We start from the raw sequence: 27,962 nt of genomic DNA on the forward strand, positions 1-27,962 counted from the left end.
ATATACTTTCTTGACTATATTTTCTTGAGACATTTACTATAGGAGTGAGGGAAGATGCAGTGGATAATGGATAAGTGTGTTAGGCAGAATAAATTTCCTTGCTGACGGTCTTATGTCAGAGCCCAAATGTTTTCGGTAGAACATCAGCTGTAGATTAGTCGTTAGCTGTTACAATCATATTTGATAGTTTTTGAAAGTATTTGGTTGCATGTTGTATAAGACTGACAATTATTTTAGTGCCTTAATCAGTGACTTTATGTAAAATTACCAATCAATTTGCAAAGTAAGTTTTTATTCAAATTATATTCAGAATAGTAATTTCACTTCACACCTGGAACAAATAGTAGAAAACCATTATAATTATATTTGTGAATTCAAACTTTTGTAATTAGATGAATTAGTAGCCACTTGAAATGATCATTATTGCTATCTGTTGTTTTTAATGGTTAACTGACTTTGAGGTAGGTGATTTTGTAATGCATTGACATTGAGCTGCTGGACAAACATGAGGGATTAGTTCTGTTGAGCATAGATAATTTGCTAAGATGTTGCTTGAGTCAATGAGGTAAGTTGCAAACTTGCAATCACATGTTTGTACCGCAAACACAGTATTTGGGTTGAGTCAGGTCAACCATTCCGTGAGACATTGCTTTCTGGAAGGAAAACAATATCATGGTTATTAAATAAATTCACAACCGAAGATGTTTCCAGGGAACCCTTCTGTCATCTTGTATTTCATTATTTGTCTGGTGAAGACTTTTGATACTTGTATGCTTGCCCTCATAGCATATATTACCTCCAAGGCGTAGACTTTGACTTTGATTTTGATTTATACCACTACCCATGAAGCAACCAAGCAATTACCTGTATGCTTGCCCTCATAGGATGCCTTTTTATCTATGGGGAAGTCTATCACTACCTAAGAAGGAGCAATGGAGTGCCATAAGAAGCTTGGTATCCTGGGTATTCTAAAGGAAGCTCTCTTTGCTGGACTCAAAACCTGGAAGATCAGTGTTGCAACAATCATATTGGCCACAGTGCTTATCCATTTCATGATAGGTTTCTTCCAAATTCTAGATCAACACCTTGTCCTGGATCTTGTTCCCATAGCCACTCAGCTGCCATTAATTAAACGTGCATTTCCTGACATCGACCAAGGAGAATTCAAAATCTTTCCTTTTCAGACCATATTAGGTGAACTCTTAGCATTGTTGAATGTTCACCTAGCAGTCATGTCATGCAATGAAAGTCACTTCGGGATGAAGGAACTAATGTTGAAGATCAATAGGACATGGAAAGGTTCACTAATCACTACCATTTGCACAGCACTAGTCTTCTTTGTTTCCCCTGCCATTCTCTTTATGTTTGGTTTCTTCTTGAAGATGATGAGTCCCAATGGCTTGGCCCTCTCGATTGCTTTCGTTGCCCTGTTAGCATTGACATTTTTTGTAATCTATGTTAATGCTTTAGTTCACCTCATAGAGAATGCGAGCCTCGTGATATCGGTGGTTGAAGAAAGCTGCTGCGGATATAGCGCTATGCGTAAGGCAGCAGGATTGATCAGAAGGAGAAAGCTCCATGGTATTGCACTCATTGGTGTGGTGTTTCTTATTACTTATTTGATTTCCAAATTTCCTAGTGATGAACAAGGAGGACTAATGTTTGTGGTATTGAAGTTGGTGTTAAAAGTTGTTAACAGCCTTTGTCTGTTCTATAACCATCTAATATTCACTGTGTATTACCGTGAATGCAAGAAGAGCTTTGAAAGAGGAAGAGGTGAGGTGGCGTCTGGCCTGTTTAGCTTGCTACCTTATACTTCAAACATTGAAATTGCTCCTTGATGTGTTGTTTTCTTTTTAGTCCTTTTTTTTAAGTTAAACTTTGCTTTCTTCTTTTCATATGTGAATTTAGAACTCTTGTGAGTTTGTTCATGTTTATCTTGTGTATCAAAAGATCAAAGATATCAGTTTGTCATTGTATGGCTCTTGAATGGAAAAGGAGGAAATATGGAGTCAGAAGTAGTTTGAATGTTTCTTGTTTTGATATGAATAAATGTGGGTGTGAGTTGCATGTTTGAATGTGTTTGAATGTCCTTTTAAAAAGAAAATAAAATAAAATAAAATAAAATGTGTTTGGAAGCATAGCAATCCCAACACAGTGCTATGTAGTATGCTTCCTTTTCAGCTTTCGCACATAAAGTGCTGCTTGTCTTCTTCTCATTGTAAATTTTAACTAGTAACACTCATTCAAAAGCTTCTTTCAAATCTAGTTTCTTTTTCTGATTATATATATATATATATATATATTATTTTTTATTTTCTGTCTCTATTATTTTTCTTCATTCAGTGTGGGCTCGGACATGAATTTTAATTTTTAAACTTCATATAACTCTCATGAATTTTTATTGTTTACAAATATAAAGGACACATTAATAAACAAAAATTAAAATTAATCAGGTAATTATTTAAAAGTGCACATCATTTTTATAACATTTTGTCGTGTTGTGAAATTCTAAATTCTAAAATTTAAAAAACAAAACAAAACAAAGTATTAAAATAAATCATATCAATCTGCTTTTTAACTGTTGACTCTGATTATTGTAAGATAAAAAAGAAAAACATGATCTCATTCTCTTCACCATTCTTTTAAATCATATCCCAAAGCAGAGCATGCATAATCAATCCTTTCCCCTGAAAATTGCATGCAAGTCAAAAGTGAAACAAAGAGAAAGAGAAAGAGAGAGAATTTTAAGTAAAAGTGAAAAGAAGATTATTTAAAAAAAAAAGTTGTGAACATATAGAAGTATTGGATGGATGTGAACAACAATAGATTCCTTTCAACTCTCTAAATCCCCCACCCCCCTTCGTTTTAAGGCTATGTCTCAATCTCAATCTATCCATCAACTTTGCATGTGTTGAACTTTGATAGGTGTGTGTATTCTTTTCTATTTTTATATATATATATATATATATCTTTTATATCTATCAATCAATATATAGAGATAGGATTGGTGAGAAAACTAGGGACACAACCTTTTTGGAGTGATATATAAAAGCATCTTGATCTTTATAATTGTTACTAGCTTTAAAAAAAAGTTAAAAATAAGAATCCTTGTCATGAGTTGTTTGCATCTGGGGGGCTTGCCAAAAAGGCACTTATTTATTCATTCATGTTTTCAAAGATTATGATTAAGGGGAGTGATACTCACTTCACTAGTTAAGAGTGCATGATTAATTTCGGTGTTCAAAATGAATAACTTCATGTCTTTCATTATTATAAATTCAACTTGAGTTCCTTACCAATTGCTATTATTGTTTTCTAAATATTAAGACTGAGTTAGCATAAATGAATAGTAATAAAGATCAACGGTATAGGTCCTTTAAACTGATGATTTTAAATTAAAATATTTATTTTTTATAAATCTTTCAGAATTTTACTGTAGTCGTGTCAATGACCAGAAAATAAAAAATAAAATAAATAAAAAGAGGAAGATAAGAAGGTGTGAATAGGCAAAGGCAATGAATGGAGAAGGACATGAAAAGTGAATGAAAATGGGTCCCAAATTGTTGCCATAACAAGCTTGTCACTCTGTTTGGATTGACTTCTTTGTTTTATCTCATCAACCCAATTTGAGAGAGAGAGAGTTATCCACACTTGAGTTTCAATGCAATATGCAATGTGATTCTTACATTTAACACGACAGTATTTATTAGTTGTTTTCGCATTATATATATATAATGCATATACAAAATTATTGAATATCTATATCAAGATAAATAAATAATAATTTTTTTTAGCCAATAAAATAAAGACACAAGTTCAAACATGTAAATGTAACATAATAAGCCATATATATATATATATATATATATATACTTTAGATGTATCAATAAATATATTCTCAAGTTCTTGATGCGATGGTATTTATGTGCAAGATGGTTCAAAACAAAGAAAGCAATGTACATGAAAACAATGAATGCAAAACCACCGCAATTGGGGGGACCTCTTGAGCAAAAAGCTAAGGTTGAAAGAGACTAGATACAATGGAGTTAGCCAATGCCTTCAATGTTTAAATGGACCAAGTCCACTTCTTAACAAAACAAACGTAATACACACACACAATGAAGACTTTGGTTCATTTGAGAATAAAATCAAATAATAAATAAATAATAAATAAGATAATATAATTATGATCAAACAGTCATGATTATATTTTGCATTCATTTATATACAAAAATTACTATTTTTATAATAGAGGAGTTGGTATTTTATTTTCCTCGTAAATGAAAAGTTAATGTTGTTAAAATTATAATTTATAAAATACTCCCTCCGATTAAAATTAGTTGGTTATCTATATTTTATAAAAAAAAATTATTACTTTCCAAAACTATTCCTATTTAAAATGTCACTAATGAAATATAGAATTTAATGCTTAGTTGATTGTGATTTATTGAAAATTGTACAAGTACATTAAATTAAAGGGTAAATTTGGAAAAAATTATTTAATGCTACACAAAATTTTTAATGCGACGAGTAAAAAAGGAACAAGAGCTCAAAAACATGACAACTAAAAAGGTATAGAGGGAGTAATTAATTGTATTTATAAATGATAAACATTATATAGGGTTTGGATGAGAGCCACGGGAAAGACCAATGGATTCTCACCTCTATAGCCACAACACTAAAGAGTATTGTTGTTCACACATTATTCACTGACCTAATGCTATAGATTGTTGTTTATTCGCTATATATTCGGTCCCAAGATCTTCATAATATTTACCTTTTTCAGAATTGCATGGCAAAATAATCTATTATTGTGGAATTAAACACACGTAGTGAGCTATAATTGTTCAATGTGTTAATTCACCCACATCATAACTAATATATTTATTTACTTCTCTATCTCTCGCTTTTGTAAGTAAATAATATATATATATATATATATATATATGAGAAAACGTCATCTGTGGACGTTCAACGTCCATAAACGAGCACAATAATCATTAAGTAGCTACATTGAGAGCTAATTATGGGTTAGGTTAAGTTGATTAGTTTAGTTTTGGATTTTAGAATGAGTCTAGTAGAAATAATTGATTGAATGGTATAATAATACTATTTATGATATACTGTAGAACCGTTGAATTAAAATCCAACGGTTGATAGCAACGTTCGCGTGTGTGGGGTTTGGTTAATGTAAAGGAATGGAAGGTGATTTATGGCACTGAATGTGAAAAGAAAAGATGAAGATATCTGACACAGTTGTAATGTATTATCAGAGCCCCACCGTGCAGCGTTGTGTTGCCTTGGAGTCGCACCATTGTGTTTCTTTCTTAGAACTTTGCCAATTTAACCTTTTCCAACTGCTTTACTCCTTTTCAAAGTGTATCACTGTTCATCTTCCACTTAATTAATTAGTTCATATGACAAAATTTTAATTATTATTATTGTATTAATAGATTTGTTTAGATTGGCTTTTAAAAAGAATCGGGAAGTATTTTTAATCTAGTGTTTTTTTCTTAAGTAATTTTTACTTGAACTGATTATTATTGGTAAAAAAAAACATAAATAAATGTTTTGATTTTTTAATATTGAAAGGAAGTATAATGACAAAAAACCTCAAATTGTTATGGAATCTAAAATTACTCAAGTTTATTTTATTTAATAAATTTCTTTGATTGGACAATTCATTCTTCACTCTTCTACTATTTTCTTTTGTTATTAAGCTTAGAGAAAACTTGAATATATATATATATATGCATATTATATTATCTTAGGCTAATATTACATTCAACTAGCGTGACAGGTAATTTAATACTCTATCAAATGAATGTGTGTAATATTGGGAAATAGTGAGCATAACTATGCCACAATCAAGTACCCTGTAGTTTTATAATTTTTTGGTACTCTAAAAATCTTAGCATAAAAAATTTATTAAGATAAAACATAACTAAATAATAAAACTATCCTTGTTAAAATAAAAAAAATTGATCAAATTAGTCATAACATATCAATTTCAACAAATTTCAATAAATCTATGATACTAAAGCAAAAAAATCTAAACAGTTTTCGGAATATTATACTACTTTATTCTACTAAAAGAGTGTAGTAGAATGTAAAAGTTAAAAAATAATGCTTATGATACTAAATTAATATGGGCCAGTTTGGTATTTTGCATGGAAACATTTTCCCTGTAAAGTATTTCCTTGCATTCATTTTCCCTGTATTTACTTTCCCTGTAAAGTAATAATACATGCAAAATGAATTCCTTTGTTTGTTATGAATAACCCTTCCATGCAAAGTTATGTTTATTCTCAATTTTACACTTCAATGAATATCAATTATTTTAATTTTAACTATGTTTTAATTTTCACATTAATCAATGGTTTATATATAAATAAATTAAGAAAATTGCTTATATACCCGGCAAAAGTAGATATTTAATTTTGTTTTTCTATTATGAGAAATATGATTATCCGAACTTTATCCTAGAGGCACGCTTTCTATATGAATTTTGGCAATTTTTTTGTGAATAGCTCTCACCTTAAGAAAAGGTATTGTGCATATTTTTTTCAATGAGTTTTCAATAAGAATCCATTATTAATAAAACAATATCAAGGCAATAAGAAAATATTCTTAAAAAAATTACAAAAAATTATATGATTTAACGAGATTGGCTTGCGCTATGGTTTTGAAAAGGAAACTGTGGAGAAGTTCTTCACTAAAGTTAGGGTTTTTTTAAAAAAGACAGGACAAGAAGAAGAATTTTAATATTAGAAAAAAGTGAAATTGGAATTTTACTTCTCATACTTTCCCACCCATGATGTAATCCGTTTCACACCCCCTCCCTCTGTGAATCTTTTTCATTGGTCAAAAGGAAAGCAATTGCAATTTGACCATTACTTTACATGGTTTTTTTTCAACCAAAAATATCAAAGCTTTTCACAACCTCAACTTTCCAGGTTGTTACTTTCCCCCATACCAAATGGCCCCTAAAGGGATTAATCTTAGTCATTTATAATATTATTTTTTTTAAGAAAAAAAAAACTTGGTCCTCATTAATATATCACTTTAGTAAATACAAAACTTCAAAACTTTTATTTTTTCCTTATTTTTAATTTTCTTTTTAACTCATCTTTCTTATCATCGTACATAGAAGGTTAGAAGGTTTGATGTATTCATCATAATAACTGTTTTGAATCATTTGCTATAAGTTAAACACCTTTAGAAAATAAATTAAAAGCAATAGCTTAACAGAATGATTAATTAATATTCATTCAGAAAAGTAATTGGGTACAAATATCACTAATCTCAGCAATACTTTGCTAATTAATATCCATCTTCATCTCCTAAACACCATTGTATTTACATATAAGCCCCTAAACAAATCACAAATTCTCTGTAGCCATATGAGCTCAAATTACACAAATGGCTTTGGCCAAATGTGTTACTAGTTATTTTGAAAATTTTCTGCATATAGTCTCCAAGATCTCTAAGATCGAAGTCGATGTACTTGAAGATATTAATGTTGTCTAGAACGTCGATCATATAAGAAATTGATGTTACCATTTCGACAATTTTTTGATAGAAATGAGCTCATGTTCTATAGTAATGTTACTAGAGTTTTGCGAGGCCTCCAATGAGTCCTCATCAACTTCAGCTGCCAAATTCAGGTCGAAAGACAAGCATGAGTCTTTTCTTTGCTTCTCCGACCTTTCACTGCTGCTCATCCAGTCGGCTTTTCGCTTACCCAATGAATTCTCTACATGACTACTAGAATCTGCTGGCTGCAGAATTTTCTGCTCACAGTGAATAATTGATTCATGTGAGTATTCAAGATCTTCCGGGGGCAATTCTGCGGTGAGAATGACTATGACATTTCCTAAGCTGCTTTCTCGACCGTAGGAATCGATGAGCCGGCCGTGTTTAATGGCGTGCTTTACCATCCCTTGCACTAGAACATCCGCTTTATCGATGTCTTCGACCACAATTACGGCAAATTGGTTGTGTTTTATGGTATTGACAACGTGATCGACTAATTGCCGACCGCGAAAGTTTTTGTCTAACTCAAAATCATCATCAAAGCTCACATAGATCGGACCAGAGCCGAACGTTAGCTCGGACAAAGCAGTGACCATCTTGGTCTTGGCAACTCTATCTCGGCCTGAAAACAATAACCATTTGTCACCCCGGGGCTTTGTCTGCATCACGGCATTGATCGCCGACGAGGGAGCAGCCTCCAGATGCCAACTAACCATCTCAGTGATGCCTTGGAGCAACTTCTTGAATGTATCTATATCTTTTGTTGTTCTCCCGAGTACTAAATCGGTCTTTGGGCTTTCTGGATGACTTGCTTCTTTGCAATTAGCCTCTTGTTCATTCACCTATAACCATAGAGACAAAACAACAAACACTTGATATGCAAAAACAAAAAATAATCAACAGATGTTTGAAGAAATGCCTGACCGAGAGAAAACCTGACAAGGACGACACGCAGCAGTCGCAAGCTGCAGCCATGGTGGCAAAATGTTCAATGATTCACGCTTTTCATAAGTCCGAGAAGCATCAACTCCTTGTTCTCCACTTATCAACCCCATGCTACTCACCATCCCATTTCTGCATTTATCCATCATCCATCCAAAACTCAAAACTTTTCCTCTATTTCTATAGAAAGAGTAAGAGAAAGAGAAATAGCTAGAGACTGACCTTTGAAACAGAGAATGAGGAGAAGGAGGAGGAGGACGAGAGGCAATGGAAACTGGCTGCAAATTCCAGTCACGTTCCATGCAAGGGTGGTAGACCTGGCAACGTAAATAAGTCTCACACGTAGCCGTTCCAACGACCCACACCCTCGCACATCCACCACCACCACCACCACCGCCAACTCCGGTGAACCGCTTCAACACCCTCGTCATCTCCTTAACCACCGCACCACCACTCTCCATCACCCACTTCAAGTCCCCCATATCAACAACCACTCCACTACTCCCTCTCTCCCTCTCTATCATCTCCTCCACCTCCCCTACCTTCATCTCCGACCCAAGTGCTACAACTCTCGCCTTCACTCCGGCCACCTCACCGAGCTCAACCCTTTCCAGCACTTCCTTCAAAACAGACGCTGCCCCGGCTTCACCAACGAGCACCGGGTTCCGTTTCTTCGCTCTTGATAAGATCTCCATCACTCGCTTCACCTCCTCAGCTCTGGTGTTCACTTGCTGAGCTTCTAGTTTTAAATTCTTGCACACGCTCTTGGATTCAATCGCGGCCTTGACGGCGGGGCTAGAGAAGCTAGCTTCTCTCATGACCCGGCTCACGCTTGGGTCATCAAGGATGGAGACAACGAGCTGTTCGAGCTCCACCCTCACCGACAGCAACAGCTGCTGCTGGATCTCCGGGCACCCCCGTCTCTGATGCGCTTGCGCCCGCTTCAGCGCGGCAACCAGCGCGTTCGACAGCGGCGGTTCCACCGCCGACGAGGTCTTCGGAAGACGGTCTATCGCGACGGAGAAGCAGAGCTCGAGGGCGCGGCACTGGAGAGGATGAGACGTGGTGGGGTGTGAACGGAGACAAGCTTGCCTAAGCATGCTTGACGGCGAGGCGAGGAGCGTAGCGGCGACGTGGAGCGGCGTGGTTTGACTGTGGCTACGGCGGGATGCTTCGGATATGGCGGCTGTGAGTACGGCTCCGGCCGCCGGCGTTAGGGTTTGCCGGACGGTGGCAAGCTCGGCTCTCATTTTGTTTTCTCTTTGAATGAACGCAAGGCCGAGAGGGCTTCGTTTTAATGCATCGTGCGCTTTGAATACGAAGACCGCATGCAGACGTGTTTTCTTATTTATTATATTAAAATAAATAATTAAATAATTAAATACGCGTTTTCTAGAAAGAGAAATTAAATGGGAAAAGAGGAAAATTGAAGGATTTTGGCCGGTTGAAATATGATCTTCTTTTTTTATTATTTGGTTTTTTTTTTCTTTTTTTTCCTAAGGATTTTTTTATTTTTCAATTTTCTGAAAATGTTGATATGAATTTAAAGTGGAATTTTTAGATTTTTGGATAAAATTAATTGAATTCATAATCATATGTTAAACTGATTCATTCCAAGCCTCCTAAATTTTAAATATTTTTTTTCCTTTCAATATTTAGTAAAGGAAAATAAATTATAATTATCATGATCATAATTACAATTACAATAAAGCCCCCACCACTTTTGATATATGGGTTACTTTTTTTTTTCTCCCCTTTATACTTGACTTTTACGCGATTCCCAATTTGTTATGTAAAAATAAAAATAAAAAACAGGTGGCTGGTGGAAGTGGAAAAGGGCCCTTTATTTTTATTTTTATTCTCTTTTCTTTATTATATGCTTGATGCTGGCTGCTCCCCAATGCCTTTTTCTCATCACTTTTTTTTCTCTTTACCATCTGTTTGGCTTTTTCAATAATTATTTATTTACTCTTAGTCTTTGGCATTGTCTTCCATTTCTAGGACAATTTTTTTAATAGATTATTTTCTATAATATGGATAGATTAATATTATGTGTTTTTAAAGACTTGGGACATGTTTGAGATATTCTTATGATTGTGCCTATGTGATATATTTAGTTTCATGTTACACTTGATGTTATTGTTATTATTATTATTATTATTTGTTGCACTTGTACTATGCCTTATAAACGATGGATATGGAAATAAAGTAATGAGAAGTGAAGCCTAATAAAAGAGATGTGAATGTGATCCTTAATATTATTCATAACTAACCCTTACTATTTCCTTACTCTTCTTTGTTTGATATCATTTAGTAATGTATTGGCCAAGAATATTGGATTCCTTTTACTATTCGTTTTAGGTATATATTAAACTTAATTGTTTAAACAAGTCATGGTTAATTGGTGATTTTACCATATATATATATATATATATACATCTTTGATCTTCATGGACAAAAATATTGTTGCTTGAAGTGCTTCTTAATTCGGCCAAAGATAGCCAAGCATGATCTTATATGTGTTTACAAAGATGTTGTTGCCAACTTGGCATATGTATGTATGTGTGTGTCAACGTAGATTGATAAATTTTTGTATATTTAGGTTTCTTTCTATATGAGATATATATATGTGCACTATATATTTTGAAGATTAATATATATTTTTTTATTAAAATATGCTATATATAGATCTATCATTTGTTGTTAATGTTGTTCATCTCACATTTACATATACTGACCTAGAAAAAACTTTCTCATACATGAGATCGTGTAATTCACTAGTCTCAAAACAATTTATATGCAATACAATGTTAACACAGGTACGAGCACTTCATTTATCTTAGAAACAAAAAGGTGTATAATATAATGTTATTTTTCTTCCTTTTTTAGAAAATATTTTTTCATAAAATTAAAAAAAAACAAATATTATGATTTAAGATATACATGAGATATAGAAACGGTTGTTATTATTCAAGATTTATCAAGATAATATATATATATATATATATATATATATATATATATATATATATATATATATATATATATATATATATATCATCATTCAATCGTCATATACAATACATATATATATAGTAATTATATGCTTCTTAAGAGAAAGAAAAACCTGTTTATTTCTTAGTCGGTGATCTCTATTAAAAGAAGTTGATGATTATTAACACCAAAACAAGACATTCCAAACATCATTAAAGGAAGAAAAAGGAGAAAAATGGTACCGCATGCACTCAATTATAAGTTGGGCAAAGTGGAGAAATAAAAGGCTTCTCATGTAGTAGCCTTTATGGATTGCCTTTATGGATTGCTGAGAGTGCAAGAAAGTAAATATAATTATGCATGCATAGCTGATCTGATTGACATAATATATACACATGCATTTATATCATATATAATGAGTTATCAGTGGATGAGGACCCATATAAATGAGTCTTTTCACTGATACAAGCCACCACTTTCTCTTTCATATATATATATATATATATACATGCATCACCCCACCACAATCTTGTTTCTTTGTTTGATGTTCATGGACATGATTTTCTTGTCATTTACCCAAAGCTTTAAGCAACAAATGCTATCTTGTTACATGTTTGAAAAGACATCTTTCTATATAAATATCTATTAAATTTGTATATATATCTTGTTAGATATTAGAAAAGACTTATATATGATTTACTCTTTCACCCACGCATATATATATATATATATATATATTGTGGTCTCTCTTTGTCTCTTGAGTGGCTTAGGATTATTCCTTAAAACATGGCAACAAGAAGATCCTCATCACTTGCAAAGGCCAAAGGAAAGCTGAACTAATAAAAGGAATTCTATTTATATATATAGGAATGCAAGATATCACCTTTAACGTTTTTTTCTTTTGGAGATAATTAAATGCATGGATTGCTTCTCTAATGAAATTATGAAGGTACGTAGAGCTAGGGTTAGGGTTTGCAGAAAGGCACACAAAATATCTGAATTCTGATCTCCAACAAGGACCTACAGTAGCTTTCAAGCAAACTTTTGAAATGGACTAGCTACCTTAAAGTGAGAATCTCACTCTTTATCATATATATATATACTATAATGTTGAGCAATGTTATATAGTATTGGCGAAACCCTAACCCTAACCCTAACTCTAACCCTAAACTTATAACACTGGGCCATCTCATTGTGGATAGCATAAGGAACCTTGACTGAAAAGGGAAGAATGAGATAAAGAGATGATAAAAGGAAAAATGTAACACAAAGATGAAACATAGGCAATTTGTTTGATTCCTAATTAATTGGTTTGAATTATATATACAGATGTGAGGATATTATTATTTATTTATTTATTTATTATTATTATTCAGATAAACTCATGCATGGTCCACCACAGAACAACAAATGAGTCTTGTATATATAAATTATTTCAGGGATTTTTTAACAAAGTGCATGTTGTATAAAAGCCTTCACCTTTATCTTGAAGAAGGGAAGGAAGAGCATCAAGAAAGAAAAGCTTAAGAGGGCCAATGACCTCTCAGTCTATTAGTTAAATAAATAAAAACTTTAAAAATTCATGTAAAATATATTTTAGTGACAATCTATATATAAAATCTTGTTGCTCTGCCATTATGGTTGAGTACTTATTATAGAAATTTAAATGATGAAATAATTAAAGATAAATTTTATTACAAATATGAAATTATTAATCTAACTTTAATAAGTGTTGAAGAGACTTAGGGGTGTTTGGAATCTTACGACCATATAAGCCAATTAAATTAATAAATTAAGAAAACTAAACAATAAATGATGAGATATCGATGAGACAAGGCTAGTTCTTTTAAGAATTCAACAATCAAAATTGAGATTTTTTTTTAATATATTATTGAAGAAGATTGTATGTTTCAATTGATCAGTATGAGTAGCATTGGAGGCTTTGGAGCGTATGCAAAGAGATAATGGCTCAAACACTAAATCAGTCAATCCAAACTCACTTTGTGAGCTATATGGTTTGGACAAAGCTAAGAGGATGAAACGAAATACAGAAAGAATTTTTGCCATCTTATAACCTCTACATATTAATATTAAATAGGAAGTAGAGGTGAGCACACACAGCCCATTATGAAAATGTTCCTCCAAGTCCAAGTCAATGACTTAACTGAACTTAAGCTTGTTATTGTTTTGTTTATTAATAATAATATAAAAAACGGCTGGATAATCTGGCACTACCCCTCTTTGGATTGGAGTGTTTGGCATGCATAGCTTCTTTCTTTTAGCTCAATTTTAAATTATATGTTAATTTCAAAATATTATCAAACAATCAATATCATTTTAAAAGAAAAATGGAACTAAATATAAATTATCCTTATATACTTTTTGATGCACACATGCAACTAATTCAAATAGATTTTCAATGAAAATATCATTCGAAATTGAATTTAGCTACTCTCAGCCAAATGGATTCATTCATTTACTTCTTTCATTTAGTGGGCTTGGCTCCCATTCAAGTTAAATGGATTCATTTGGGCCACAAGGCCCAATCCTTCTCCTCTCACACCAATTATAATTTATTATAAATAAAACAAAAAACAAATATTTGAAGATGTTCGGTAAGTGGAGGTATTTACTCCATAATTATGTACATCTTATATATATATATATATATATAATGGAGATTTTTGGCAAATTCTAATCTAATTCTCAAAACTAATAATCATAATAATTTTATAATTTTAAAATTAAAACCGAGCGAACTTAAAATAACACATTTGAGCTAATTTTCAAGTCTAGTTAAACACAAATTAAATTAACTGATTTTAAATATACATAGCCCCGCATTAGTCTTCGCACAATCATGCCTATAATTATATTAGTCATTTTTCAGCAACCAATGATGAATCTATGTTAATAAATGGTATGTTCTAGTAAGCATGGATTGCAAATGGTTTGGTTATATATATATAATAATGTGGACTAATTAGCATAAGACACCTGATTAGATTGAATACTAGTCCTGAGAATTTTTAAATACAAACTTATAATATTCATCCTAATCCGTCGGCAAATAATTAATTATATTTTAAACAAATCAAATTTGACTAATCATTTAATTAGTTAATTAATGTCACAGTGTTCTCTTTATGATCACTCATCACTGACAACTCTAGCTTCGAATACTAATTAATAGATTTAAAAAACTTTATAACAAATAAATGATCAAACTTCACGTGATTCCATGTCATCCACTTTAACTATACTTAATGAGCTTCCGAGAATATTATAATTATAAATAAAAAATATATATCTTTTGAAGAACCTTGGTGACCATTAATTTTATTGGTACCAAACTCATTTAGAAATGGAAATATATAATATGTATATATTATATATATATAATTAAAAGAAACACTAATGAATAGACGAAAGAAAGAACCTTCCCTTCATATAACAAACCACAAGAAAATACAGAAGACGATTTTTTTTTTTCCTTTTAAAAAACTTAATTATGTATATTTATATTTATATAAAAGAAATTATGAATATTCATGCTCGCTGTGTGACACGTCTAACACGTCAATATTAATAACTTTCTTCTCTTATGCACATGTCCTTCTCATTAGCCTAACCACATTTTGTCTTCGTTGTGAAAATAATAATATGGGCTTCACCTAACAAACAAATTATTTTAATTAATAATGATAATTATTATAATTATAGTAATTATAGTAAACACCCATCAAATTAAAATATTTTTATTTTTAATAACTTTTTAACTTATTAACACTAATTCTTTTTATATAAAGTGTTTGTTTTGGGGAAGATTTAAAATTAAATCTCAAAATTTTTGTAAAATGAGAAGCACATATGTTTGTTAGTTTGCTCCACATTTCTTCACATCCTTGAATTTTCTTAAAAAATGTTTGTCGTCTATTTGTCAAATGCACATATATATTCTCTATTTTTTTAAAATAATTATTAGGAGAAAAAAAAGCAATTCACACAATTTAAGGCATGGAATTTTTTTAAAAATATAATTTTTATTATCTCAAACTAACTCAGGCATTGACTCAATTAGAATTTTTGTTTATTCACACATATTTATTTTGGTGAATAGCAACAATCATTTTTGTCCATGTGTTTTTCAAAATATTTAGTGCAGTACTTATTGTTTAGATTAAATATTATTTGTTCTGTCACCGGTAATAATAATGATTGAGTGAGTATAGATAGACATGGATTATTTTTTGTGCACATGATACATTTCATGTACATACAATTACTGATTTTTTTTTTATATAAATAGAACATCATTAGTCACTCATATTTACTACATAATCAAACAAAAATTATAAAAAAAATATATAATAAAATAAATCATATATGACAACTTATGTCAATGAAATAGTATGAGAAAAACAAAAATATTTTAAAAAAATGTCTTTCAATGAGGATGATAAAATAAATCATATAAACACAAAGCCGAACATTTTGAAAATCTAAATACCAAAATAAAAAATAAAAAATGAAAATAAATAAATAAATAAATTATATATGAATTTCAATCAATCCCCGGAATTAGTGGGTCAGCTCGTAAATAAAAAGGTAGGGAAGTTAGAACTAGAAGTAGTTGTGTGGAGTGTCACGTGGGAGATGCACGTGCGAGTTCTAATCGGATATTTGTCCGTAATACCTTTGAATCCGCAGCAAAACTGGGCCTCGTTCGTTGTTTGAGGCCCACTAACATGCTTCTGTTGGAGATGTGGGCCCAAATAAGGACACGTGGATGTGGCCCACGGTTCTTTAAAGCTTGTCCTCGCCGCTGTCGGTGCCTTCTCCTCGCCAATAAATCGCCGATCTTAGTGCAAGGCTGTCATTCACTGTTTATCTAACTTTTAATTTTCTTTAATACATATATATTTATTAATTTATTTAAAGGTTTTACCATCTATTTACATATAATATTTTTAATTAAAAAATTTGTTAGATATAAATGCGTAAAATAAAATGTATGTTTTTTATAAAGTGAATAAATCACAAATGCATTAAATAAAGAGAGAGTACAGATACAAAAAAAACTCACAAAAGCAAAAAAATATCCACTAAAAATGAAAACAAAAGAGTATAATAAAACAGTAATTAGCCGGAGATATCATCATGCCCGTCAGAATCCAGCTTCTCGCATAGAGAGGTCATGAAAACTGGATATAGTGTCTAACCACAACAAAAGATTCCTTCAGCATGTGCATCTCCTCCCGCGTCTATTCATATGTTTTTGGAATTTTAAAATAACAAAGTTAGTGTTATACTAATTTTTTTTCCCGATATTCATTTGTCTAAACTAATCCAAAACACATTTATTATTACACCTCAATCATACATACATTAGTGTAAAATTATATATCGATTTTTATTTTGCAAACTAAATACCTTAATCTCTATGCTATTATTGTAGCGACAGGCTATTTAATATATATTAATAAATTAATGTATATAATATATTTTTAGTGTCAATGACCATTTGGTCTATTGGCATCGGGTCCCTTGCGTAGGGTGTTCGCCTCGAGTGTCGAGCGTGGCTCCCCGAGTTCGATCCCCATCTCGCGCAAGGTGAGGGCACGGTTCGGTAGTGAGCGCTGCTCCCCCACGTGTTCGTCCCTGGGTTCCGGCGCTTGTCGTCTTTCTAAAAAAAAATATATATATATATATATATATAGTAATTATCTTTAAGTGTTCTTATATATATACACATATTTAAGTGAAAATTAAACTCAATTTGACTTTATTTTATAATAAAACTACTTAACTTATGTTAAAAAAAAAGAAATTTTTGACTGCATTTGATTATGAATTTCAGGTACTATACTACAAATGATAAAAAATAAACATGTGAAATCAAATAATTTATTGGGCAATGAATTTAAAAGTAATAGTTATAATTTAAAAAAAAAACTAAAAATACTTGCTAGTAACCTCAAATTATTTGACTTTTTAGTTTTTAACTCTTTTCTCAAGTCAACGGGTAATTAATTTGCAAGTAAAAATAAAATTAATTAGTAAACCATCTTTTTCTTAATTAACTGCTCCTCACCAATCACGGAGTTCCTAGTGCCGTGTACTCCGCCATGGAATCGCCGAGGAATATGCCAAGTGCTATCCCCCTTCAATGGCCCATTTAGTACTTATTTTAAATATTTTTTAACATTCTATTTAATGATGAAAACATAATGAAAAGCGTAATTAACGAGTGATTATGATAAACTAATAAAGTGTGCATCATAATTGAAATCATAAGTTCATCATGCTCTCAAATAGTAGTATTATATAGAAAACCAAAAATTATACTTACTGTAATTGTAAATTAAACAGAGTTCTCTTCTCCCACGGAATGATTAATGGTAAACCTCAATCCCAAGATTTTTTTCAACCAGATGACATTTAATTAAGCTTTAATTACATTGATGTTCTGATTAATTGTTTTTTAAACTATCACTTATTTAAAAAAAAAATAGTCACAGTTGAGCTTTCACAGATCCCAATACTATCTGTGCTTCTTTTATTATGTTATGCATCATCAGACATGTGAAACTCTGTTTTTTAAATTTTCTTTAGATTGTATAATTAAATGTCTGGTATTTGTGGTTTGTTCATTTAAGGTTTATAGAATCTTGATGTCTTGAAGAAAAAAAAGTTCATATTTTTACCATTTTTTTTTGGGTATGCTTTGACCTCCAGTTTGCATCCATTGAGTAGGATTTTGGTGCTTTCTCTCTTTGGACTTTTGACACCTACTTTGATAACATTTGGAGTAAAAAAAAAAAAAATTTTGATTTTTTTAGAGGGAGTTATAGTACCAGAGCTTGGTTTCTGTATTTTGAGGTTCTTGGGGTTTTGGCATCAATTGTGGTAAACATTAGGAGCAAAAAAAGTATGATTTTTTTTTTTTAGAGAATGATGAGATTAGTAGGCCTCCAAACTGCTTTCTAGGATGTTGTTTCTCCCAAGCAGTGTTAACATTTGGAGCAAAAAAAACAAAAGGTTGGTTTTTTGGAGAGAGAATTGAGTTGAGTATTAACAGCCTTGAATTTTGCATCTTGAGGTTTCTAGGGTTTTGTTTCTCTCTCTAAGTTTTAACCACCAGCAATGGTAACATCTGGGCCAAAAAAAAGTTGCGTTTTTGAAGAGAGAGAGAGAGAGAGAGAGAGAGAGAGAGAGAGAGACATTGAATAATGCCCCACATGGTTGGGGGCTTTACAACTACATAGATACCTTTCCCTACTCTCTCGATTGCTGTCCTGTGCAAGCTCTGGAGAGAGAGAGAGAGAGAGAGAGAGAGAGAGGGAGAGAAAGGGGATTCCTCTTGCTCCTCTCCTCCCAAGCTTGCCTGCATTGCTGGTTTTCCCCTTAAAGCTTTGATTTTGATGCTGGATCTTTGAGATTTTTCTCTGGGCAGCTTCTCATTGGTGTTTATAATGGCTCCAAGCTTTGATTTTTCTGAGTGGAGAGGGACTCCGGTGGTGGTGACAATGGAGAATCCAAACTACTCGGTGCTTGAAATAGATGGCCCAAGTTCCAATGGCTTCCATTCCATGGATAAGGGGAAAGGGAGGAATGCCAAGCAGTTCACTTGGGTCTTGCTTCTTAAAGCTCACAGGGCTGCTGGTTGCCTTGCTTGGATGGCTGCTGCTCTTTGGACTCTCATGGGAGTCGTCAGGAAAAGGCTGATCTTCAGGCAGGGAGTGTCCATGGAGACTGAAAAGCCCGGAAAAGGTCATCTCTTGTTTAGGTTCATCAGAGGTTTCTTGGTTCTCTCTTTGGTTGCTCTTGCTTTTGAGATTCTTGCTTATTGTAATGGCTGGCATTTCCACAAGCCAGAGCTTCACATTCCCCAGAGCTTTGAGATTCAAGGATTCATGCATTCTGCCTATCTCTCTTGGCTTGCTTTCAGAGCTTCCTACGTTGCTTACCCTATTCAGCTTTTGTCCAAATTCTGTGTCATTCTGTTCATTTTACAGTCTTTGGATAGGTTTGTATTGTGCTTTGGGTGCTTTTGGATCAAATTTAAGAAGATCAAGCCGAAGGTTGAGGGGGATTTGTCCAAACGAGGTGATTTAGAGGCTCCGGATTGTGAATTTCCTATGGTCTTGATTCAGATTCCAATGTGTAATGAAAGAGAGGTTATACTCTGATTCTTATTGTTTTTGAATCTTGCTATTTTGCATGAGAATTTGAATTTGCTGCTGTGTTTCTGAAGATAATCAATGTGTTGTTCTAGGTGTATGAGCAATCCATTTCTGCAGTGTGCCAGATAGACTGGCCGAAAGATCGGTTTTTAATTCAAGTCCTTGATGATTCCAACGATGAGGCAATAAAGGTTTTGATCAGAGCTGAGGTTGCCAAGTGGAGCCAAAAGGGTGTCAACATCGTTTATCGGCATCGCTTGGTGAGAACCGGGTATAAAGCTGGGAATCTCAAGTCTGCAATGAGCTGTGACTATGTTCAAAATTATGAGTTTGTTGCTATATTTGATGCTGACTTCCAACCTAATCCTGATTTCCTTAAGCAGACAATTCCACATTTTAAGGTATTAATCTCGTGGTAGTGTTTGATTTTCTCCATGCATTCGAGAGCAAAAAAAATTAAAAAAATATAACAATGATTGCTTCCGTGATGCTTTGCAGGGAAATCCTGAACTTGGATTAGTCCAGGCGAGGTGGAGTTTTGTGAACAAAGACGAGAACCTCTTAACTCGTCTCCAAAATATCAACCTTTGCTTTCACTTCGAAGTGGAGCAGCAGGTGAATGGTGTTTTCTTGAACTTTTTTGGCTTCAATGGCACTGCCGGTGTTTGGAGGATCAAGGCGTTGGAGGACTCTGGAGGTTGGCTTGAGAGAACTACTGTCGAAGATATGGATATAGCTGTCCGTGCGCATCTCAATGGTTGGAAGTTCATCTTCCTAAATGATGTCAAGGTACTCAAGAATCCAATTCAATTCAATCAAGAACTTACATATCATTTTTCGTTTTTTGTTGTTCTTAACAAACATTGCTTTCAATAGGTTCTATGTGAAGTTCCTGAGTCCTATGAGGCTTACAGGAAACAACAACATCGGTGGCACTCCGGTCCGATGCAGCTATTTCGGTTATGTCTACCAGCCATTCTAAAATCCAAGGTTTGCATACAAATTCTAATAGTTCTAGATGTGTTTATATATATATATATATATATATATATATTCTGAAAGAACCTTCACATTGTATTGCAGATATCGGTATGGAAGAAGGCGAACTTGGTCTTGCTGTTTTTCCTCTTGAGGAAGCTTATTCTTCCATTTTATTCATTCACATTGTTCTGTGTCATACTTCCGCTAACCATGTTCATCCCTGAGGCCGAGCTACCGATGTGGGTGATCTGTTACATACCGGTTATCATGTCATTACTCAACATCCTCCCGGCTCCAAGATCGTTCCCCTTCATTGTGCCTTACCTTCTCTTTGAAAACACCATGTCAGTGACCAAGTTTAATGCAATGATCTCGGGTTTGTTCCAATTAGGCAGTTCATATGAATGGGTTGTCACAAAGAAAGCCGGAAGATCATCAGAATCAGATCTAATGTCAGTGGTGGAGAAGGATTCAAAGGTCTTAAATGAGCCACAACTCCAGAGAGGTGTTTCAGACAGTGAGCTCCATGAGCTAAACAAACTGAAAGAGAAACAAGAAGAAGCATTTCTTCCTACCAAGAAGAAGTCGAACATAATTTACAAGAAGGAGTTGGCTCTTGCTCTTCTTCTCCTCACTGCAGCAGTCCGAAGTCTTTTATCTGCGCAAGGTATTCACTTCTATTTTCTGCTATTCCAAGGAGTGTCATTTCTCCTTGTTGGTCTTGATCTAATTGGGGAGCAAATGAGCTAATGAAGAAAGTGAATAATTGAGTCGGAAAAGAACTTGTTCACTCGTATACATCCAGTATGCACTTCAATAGCGAAACCGGGTATGATTCAGATTCTTTGTTACATAGACATTCTTCCTTTGAATCAATGTTGTTGTGATAGATAGGAAGTCAGTGTGGTTTGCTATCAATACTCATTGTGTACTTAAAAGAGCTGAAAAGAAACTGCAAAACAGAGAAAGAAACAAGCAGTTGTTTTCTGATGTTTCTTCAATTCAAATATACTGTGATTGTGTATTCATGTATTTAAATTCATTTAGTTTATTCTGAAGTTTATACATTCATAGTTATTGCTCATCTTTGAGACTACTTTTTTCCTTTCCTGTCGGCAGAGAGAGATTTATACATATATAGATAGAGAGAGAAGGGAAACAAGGTTAGCTGTATTAATATCAGCCACCTTTCCATTGTGATACAATAAAGAAGAAGAGGGTCCCCAGCACTTAAGCATATGGAGGAGCGTCTCTCTTTGATGACCAACAGATAGTATTACTGACAAAAAATGCTCAAGAGCCTTTTTTTTCCCAGAAAAAAAAAAATTAGTAATTGAGGCAGCTTTCATTTTTATTCGAATGGCAGATAGAATCAATCACAGGTGATTGTGTTGTCCACTTGCATATAAGAGGGGCCGTCTCATAATTAAACAATTTGATCTAAGATCAATTAGAAATAAACTTCATTAGAATTTATGATTATGGATACTTCATTAGAATTTATGATTATGGATCTAGAGTAAGGCATAAAGTTTGGTTTGGTGGTTAAACAGAGATTATTCCAGTGAAGAATTTAAGTTTTTATGAAGATATAGAGTCGATCACTATGATCATGTCTGCTATTAAAGGAGAGCAACCCATGTGGATTGATATCAATAGATAAACCCTACCGATGACTCATAATATCAGTTAGCTGTTGCATGTGTTCTTCGATGATTGGAACAATTGCAAACATGCCTTCTGATCATGGAGGTTGATGAACTGTTGGCAACTTGGCGTATCCCTCGGAAGATTTTTTTTCACTGATATTGTGAACATACACGTGCAAATTTTGTGAACTGGATGACTGATTTGTTTGATGCATTACTTATTTTCTGCATTACTGATGTCAACTTCCACCCATAATTGTCCTCTGTATTTGCACTGACCTTGATGCCATGTTTTCCGCTAAGGGCAGCTCATGAAGTCATTGTCAGTGAAAGATTCGTCTTTCAGAGACAAACGGTAAATTGATTCGATGTCTTTTTCTGAATTTCTGATGTTAACCTTTGCTAGGTGCCCTACAAAGTCATGGTTGGTGAAAGATTTGCATGGGTAGCTTGATACAGTTTCTTTTCTGCATTTATGATGTTAAATTTCCATTTATTTACAAGAAGGTAAAAGATGATTGTCCTCTTTGTTTCAGTGCTTGGCCATATCTTTTTCGTAGGGTACCCTACAAAGTCATTGTTGGTGAATCCTGATGTTTAACATTTTAACTAACATTCATAAGCTGATTGTACTCTGTTCATCTTTTAGGGTATACCCTACAAAAGGTCATTGTTTCAAGGGACAAGCGAAAATGAGAACCCTGCCATGTTTAATAGATTTTGGTAGATATGGGAAGGCTAAGACAAATGGGTCATCGTCTGAGCATGTGCACTGTTTTTGAGTCTTTTATGAATTTAATGCACATGATTATGCAATGTTTGGCAGAAATAAAAAAGCATAACCTTTGTCAATTATTCAGAAAATGAATTCAGGGAATTGAAAACCACATTGCAATCTTTCAGATATCTGAGAACGGTAGGTACACTATCAGATCAATATGCTCGACCGCGGGGAGCTAACCATGTGAACTGATCTGGTTTTTTTGTTTAATAAGAATTTTACTCTGTTTATTCAGTGTTAGATTTACTTGTTCTGTTGTTTTGCTGTAATTAACTTATTGATGTCATGTGTCAGACTGGAATCTGATCCGACCTTGCTGGGACCAGTCCTAAATTTTCTGGTTTTGGAATGAGATTTTATTTTTATAATTTTATTTGTTTTATAATTATTTTTATTTTATTTTAATTTTTTTTTTACACATGCTTGTTCAGGTTCAATATTAAGAACTAGAACAAGAACAGAGAGCTCTCTACTGCTCGGTATGGTCATTTCACCTGGAAGCACTGAAAAAACTCTTTTCTTCTATTAATATTGTACAAAAAGAGAGCACATTGATTAACAAATCAGATGAAAAAACAAACCACCACACTGGAAATCTATTTGTTCTCTTACAACAAGGTAAGACAATCAATTTTACTAATTCTTCAGCTCTTAATCAAGGAAGATCTGCTGCTGTAAAAAAAATAGTTGTCAGTCACTTTTTTGACAGGCATTTTACGTTAATAATCATAAGGATCAGCAGAAAAGTCAGGTTCATCGGGCTTCTGTAACTTTGGCAAATCATTAATCTTGAGCTTCTGAGCTCCTTTCCTGGTGCTAGCAGCAAATTTCGATGCCAGAATAGTGACATTGAGATTTTGTTTTGGTTGAGAAACGTTTTCAGTCCTGGGAGCAAAATGTTCCTCATGGTCGGACTCATCACCAGCTTGCTCTTCGGTTCGAGAATTGAAAGACTCCCTCATGCTAAGATCTTTGGCCAACTTTCTTCGCTTATACCGCCGCCATGCAGCCTGGATGAAGCAAGCAGCCCAGGTCCTCCAATGGTGTGAGTAGAACCTGAATGTATGTTGAAGTTTCTTACTGTGAAGTCTCCTGAATTGGTTCGAGACAAACTTGAGATCTTCAGCTCTTAATGCGAATGCCTCGACTTCAACAAGAGCCCTTACTGTCCTGGTGGAAGACGGCAAGTTGGACGTGGACTTTGGGAGCAATGCCCACGACAGTAGTTCTTCGCCGCAGAAATCACCTGGTCTAAGAGTTATAGAGTTGAAGAAGCCTGTCCTGCCTCCATTTGTTGTAGAGCTCTCTAGTCTCCCACGAATAATGAATAGCATCTCTGTTACTGGGTCACCCTCTCGAACAATGTAAGTGCCCTCAGTGCTTAAAGAGGAAACCAGCCGCTCGCATATGGCATCGAGAAGCTGACCATCCATCTGCGAGAAAAATGGCACCTGCAGTGGGAGAAAAAGAGAGAAATTATCTCTGTGTATTTGAGAGCTGAAACATTGATTCAATTCAGCTATGGCAAACACATACTCGTTTGACAAGGTCCAAGCATAGATGGCGTTGAATATCCCGACGAAGGTCTGTAGGTAATGCGCGCAATATGGATTCTTCATCCACTCCTCGTGTTGCAAGCCACTTGTACTGAACAAATCGCCTAACTCGTTCTCTCAAATCATGAGGAAGTTGTCGATGTCTCATCCACTCTTCAGTATCTCTTCGCTTCAGTCTCCACTCTTCAAGTCTTACTGTAAGTGATTGCAGGTATGTCTGCAGAATAATTCCGAGTGTTCAATCAAATAGTATACAAAGAAACCAAGAACAAATTTTGTTAACAAATAACGTAAATAAAGGCTTGATTGCACACCTGCATATTCCCGATCAAGTGTGCAAACAAAACAAGACCGAGAATGGCGATGAGTATGGCAAATGCAGTTTCACCGATGAAAGTACTTGTAGTTAAAGTCTGTCCATAACAGCTGAAAATAAACCCAGTGATTTCACCACACAATTCTGTGAACCTAAATTATATGCTTGTAATTCAAACAAGCAGGAAAAAGATTGATTGTTAAGACACAGTAGTACCTCAAGTTTTGCAGTCCCCACCAAAGACAATAAAAGTATTTCTTAAGGAACTCTGCTGAGAGGGCACCATTAATCAATGCTTGTTGAAATATGCCATAGTCAAAACTGATACTATCATTATCTGCGTCGCAGTTTGTAAACACATTTGTAACTTTAGCCCAATTTTGTTGATCTTTTTGGTTCAAAAAGTCACAGTCGAGAAACCGGGGCTCGCAGAATGTCCTATTCTTTTCTTGTTCGCATTGCGACTTCCAGCATGTTGTCTGCCGTTCTATTGTCAAAAGATACCAAGCTGCTCCAAGAACCTAAAAAAAATTGCAACTTGACTCAGAATGTTATCAGAAACAATCTCATTTCACAAACTCTAATAAGAAGAAATGCTCAAGAACATACATGGCTGGCCAGCATGTAAAGCACTAGATTATAAGCAGCACCGGCCCATGCAGTCTTTGTAACAACACCATTAGCTTTTATAATTTGATAACTTAAAGGAAATATGAGGTATAGCCTTGGTATGTACTGGAAAAGAACAATCAGAGCAAGTGCATTGTTGCTATGATCTGCATTCGAACTTTTGATCATTGGTATAACCAGCCAGATGACAATCTGCGCATAAACAAAAATATAGAGACAGTAATCAACAGATGATAAGTTTGATGAGAAAATCAATTGCAGATTTAACTTGACATGTAACAAAACTTTATTTAAAACTTCACTACAGAGATGGTAAACTTCTGAATCGAATTATATGTCTGTAGCTTAACTTTTAGCAACAATGAGAAGAGATTCAGTTTCAGAAATTGCAGAAATATTAATCAAGTGTTTCACCACCAAGTAGAGAAAGTATTCATGTAGACAAAAGAGACATACCTGTGGAAGAGGAAGAGCAGCCGCAAGGTCAAGAAAGAAATCTGATCTCAAGTACTTCCTTGCAATCTTCTTAGGATCCATGACAAGCTCTCCCCGTCCAAACACCCTCGAGCTTGGCGCCACATAAGCAGTGCGAAACTTTATAACCATGTGAAATACATAAAACAAGTCAGCCAGTGAGCGGAAGAAGGTGACCGTAATGCTCAAGCTCCGGTCCATCTTGATACATATAGTGTCATTGCCCACATGGATAGAAGGAAGAAAGAAATACAGAGGATCTATGAACAGAGCTAGCAAGCAAGAGACAAGGAAAACCCTGTTCCATTTCAAAACAAGGTCACTTCCTGGATCAAGTATTTGCTTGCTCCACGGCTCATGGTCCTCCTGGAACACTTTGGACTTTGCAGGGGTCATGTAGCCAGCTCTATTAGCTAAAAGTCCACCGGATTTGGGTGTTTGATACATAGTCTTTGTTGAATTTTGCTTCTCATCAGGATAGAACCTATAATCAAAGAATGAGCATAAAATCAGTAATGGTCTTCTATTCTTACCGAAATTTTTACATTTTGCAAAATGTGACACTATGACAAGAATTATACGCTCAGGATTGAATTGAAGATTTTGCAATGCAGAAATTCCAACCATGTATTTAAACATTCGAGGAATATTACGAGGGAAATTATCTTGCTTCACTAGAAATGATAATTAAAACAAAAAAGAACAAATTAACATGAAACAAGCAATCATATTTTAGAGTCAGATCATAATGACCTTTAAAATTTCAACCATGAATTGAAGCCATTAAATGAATAGAAATACTAATGAATGGCCATTCCTGCAAATAAAAACTTACATTTCGTAACTTGTCATACTATAACAAGAACTATCATCCGGGAATGGATTAAAGGTTATGACAATGTGCAAACATCAAAAGGATGCAAGAAATATCATTTTTTGAGTAGTATCATACAAACTTCATGCACTCACACAATAAGGATTGATCAGAAAAAAAAGGTCTAATTACTAAACTAAATCAAAGAAAAAAAAGAGTATTGTACTGGGTTTGATTCTTAATGAAAATAAGTTAATTGAAATCTTCAGAAAATGACAGACTTCTCCGTTCCAATCTAACCGACAGGAAATCCAAAGCACAAAGCAGAGAAACCCCTCTTTTCCATTTCTAAAGGGAAAAGCATCCAAAGAAACCATCATGGGAAGCTTTATTTTAACTACTTAATGTACTCACCAGGATCAAAAGAAATGATATTTTAAATTAGCACCATGAAACCAAAACAACTCAATAAAAAAAATATATTAGATTTCAACCATTTCTAACAGCAAAAAGTGATTCAAATAATAAATTCGCCATGCATGTGGATTCAATCTCAAACTCCAACATCACATCAAAATCCAAACTTCTCTACCTGATATTGCACCAAATCCAGAGAACCTACCAAAAGGCACAAACGAAAAGGATTTTGAATCAAGCTAGCTCTCAAAACCCTAAGCTCAAAAAACACATTAAAAAAAAAAAAAAATTCCAACATTTAACTCATAATCATTCAAACTCTGGGCTCACCTCACAGTCCTATCCTTCTTGAGCTCCACCTCAACATCAACTTTCTTCGATCCAAACATTGCTGCAAAAGAACGAATCAAAACTCCCACTGGATCTACCAATTCAGAACAACAAAACCAATTAAAAAACACAAAAACAAGAGTAAAAACACAAAGAAGGCACTTTTGGCAATAAAAAAACACCAGAATCACCAAAGATGGGATCTTTCCCGCATTCACAGAGTGCCCAAAAGATTGCCGGAAGCTCTCTGGAACGCGGGAGAGATCCTTCTCGCCGGCCCGGAGTGGGACGATGGCGATGTCACCTTGAAAACAGCCCTTTTTCTCAAAAAATTTTTTATTGAATCAAATTTC

At 33.9% G+C, this 27,962-nt stretch overlaps 4 protein-coding genes across 8 annotated transcripts; 2 read left to right on the forward strand and 2 right to left on the reverse strand.

Annotated features, from left to right (window-relative positions):
- Positions 1 to 880: 880 nt before the first annotated feature.
- LOC120267821 lies at positions 881 to 2,002 on the forward strand. Its single transcript, XM_039275502.1, has one exon. It carries the CDS (start codon positions 933 to 935, stop codon positions 1,839 to 1,841), a length of 909 nt encoding a protein of 302 aa, XP_039131436.1. The 5' UTR covers positions 881 to 932; the 3' UTR covers positions 1,842 to 2,002.
- A 5,296-nt stretch (positions 2,003 to 7,298) lies between these two features.
- LOC120266526 (protein SUPPRESSOR OF MAX2 1-like) lies at positions 7,299 to 9,761 on the reverse strand. The gene is made up of 3 exons (XM_039274167.1): positions 8,704 to 9,761; positions 8,475 to 8,613; positions 7,299 to 8,381 (listed from the first exon to the last, which is right to left on the reverse strand). The coding sequence occupies exons 1-3, from the start codon at positions 9,729 to 9,731 to the stop codon at positions 7,560 to 7,562; spliced, it is 1,989 nt and encodes a 662-aa protein (XP_039130101.1). The 5' UTR covers positions 9,732 to 9,761; the 3' UTR covers positions 7,299 to 7,559.
- Positions 9,762 to 18,732: 8,971 nt separating this feature from the next.
- On the forward strand, positions 18,733 to 23,866 carry LOC120267970 (probable xyloglucan glycosyltransferase 5). 3 transcript variants are annotated; one of them, XR_005538644.1, is made up of 7 exons: positions 18,733 to 19,655; positions 19,754 to 20,062; positions 20,160 to 20,450; positions 20,538 to 20,651; positions 20,745 to 21,471; positions 23,504 to 23,690; positions 23,782 to 23,866. XR_005538644.1 is itself a non-coding variant. In XM_039275653.1 (5 exons), the coding sequence occupies exons 1-5, from the start codon at positions 18,951 to 18,953 to the stop codon at positions 21,390 to 21,392; spliced, it is 2,067 nt and encodes a 688-aa protein (XP_039131587.1). In that variant the 5' UTR covers positions 18,733 to 18,950; the 3' UTR covers positions 21,393 to 21,693. The 3 variants fall into 3 exon arrangements, 1 of the variants encoding a protein (XP_039131587.1); XR_005538645.1 differs by lacking the exons at positions 23,504 to 23,690; positions 23,782 to 23,866 and adding an exon at positions 22,941 to 23,410; XM_039275653.1 differs by lacking the exons at positions 23,504 to 23,690; positions 23,782 to 23,866 and having other exon boundaries at positions 20,745 to 21,693.
- On the reverse strand, positions 23,572 to 27,948 carry LOC120267969 (cyclic nucleotide-gated ion channel 17-like). Of its 3 annotated transcripts, none has more exons than XM_039275649.1 (8): positions 27,792 to 27,948; positions 27,610 to 27,703; positions 26,031 to 26,532; positions 25,554 to 25,766; positions 25,161 to 25,465; positions 24,943 to 25,054; positions 24,609 to 24,845; positions 23,572 to 24,523 (listed from the first exon to the last, which is right to left on the reverse strand). In XM_039275649.1, exons 2-8 carry the CDS (start codon positions 27,666 to 27,668, stop codon positions 23,792 to 23,794), a joined length of 2,160 nt encoding a protein of 719 aa, XP_039131583.1. In that variant the 5' UTR covers positions 27,669 to 27,703; positions 27,792 to 27,948; the 3' UTR covers positions 23,572 to 23,791. The 3 variants fall into 3 exon arrangements, with proteins under 3 accessions (XP_039131583.1, XP_039131585.1, XP_039131584.1); XM_039275651.1 differs by adding an exon at positions 27,455 to 27,480 and having other exon boundaries at positions 27,610 to 27,948; XM_039275650.1 differs by having other exon boundaries at positions 27,610 to 27,948.
- Positions 27,949 to 27,962: the final 14 nt, after the last annotated feature.

This window comes from Dioscorea cayenensis, chromosome 8 (genome assembly GCF_009730915.1).
Source record: "Dioscorea cayenensis subsp. rotundata cultivar TDr96_F1 chromosome 8, TDr96_F1_v2_PseudoChromosome.rev07_lg8_w22 25.fasta, whole genome shotgun sequence".
Classification (NCBI taxonomy): Eukaryota; Viridiplantae; Streptophyta; class Magnoliopsida; order Dioscoreales; family Dioscoreaceae; genus Dioscorea; species Dioscorea cayenensis.

Excerpts from the sequence above, each read along its gene's own strand:
- LOC120266526 (XM_039274167.1), bottom strand. The coding sequence starts at position 9,731 with ATGAGAGCCGAGCTTGCCACCGTCCGGCAAACCCTAACGCCGGCGGCC. Across the intron at positions 8,614-8,703 it reads CCTCATTCTCTGTTTCAAAG|AAATGGGATGGTGAGTAGCA; the intron begins GTCAGTCTCTAG and ends GGATAAATGCAG. Across the intron at positions 8,382-8,474 it reads CTGCGTGTCGTCCTTGTCAG|GTGAATGAACAAGAGGCTAA; the intron begins GTTTTCTCTCGG and ends CTATGGTTATAG.
- LOC120267970 (XM_039275653.1), top strand. The coding sequence starts at position 18,951 with ATGGCTCCAAGCTTTGATTTTTCTGAGTGGAGAGGGACTCCGGTGGTG. Across the intron at positions 19,656-19,753 it reads CAATGTGTAATGAAAGAGAG|GTGTATGAGCAATCCATTTC; the intron begins GTTATACTCTGA and ends GTGTTGTTCTAG. Across the intron at positions 20,652-20,744 it reads CAGCCATTCTAAAATCCAAG|ATATCGGTATGGAAGAAGGC; the intron begins GTTTGCATACAA and ends ATTGTATTGCAG.
- LOC120267821 (XM_039275502.1), top strand. The coding sequence starts at position 933 with ATGGAGTGCCATAAGAAGCTTGGTATCCTGGGTATTCTAAAGGAAGCT.
- LOC120267969 (XM_039275649.1), bottom strand. The coding sequence starts at position 27,668 with ATGTTTGGATCGAAGAAAGTTGATGTTGAGGTGGAGCTCAAGAAGGAT. Across the intron at positions 25,466-25,553 it reads TTTACATGCTGGCCAGCCAT|GTTCTTGGAGCAGCTTGGTA; the intron begins GTATGTTCTTGA and ends AATTTTTTTTAG. Across the intron at positions 25,055-25,160 it reads TGGGGACTGCAAAACTTGAG|CTGTTATGGACAGACTTTAA; the intron begins GTACTACTGTGT and ends GTTTATTTTCAG.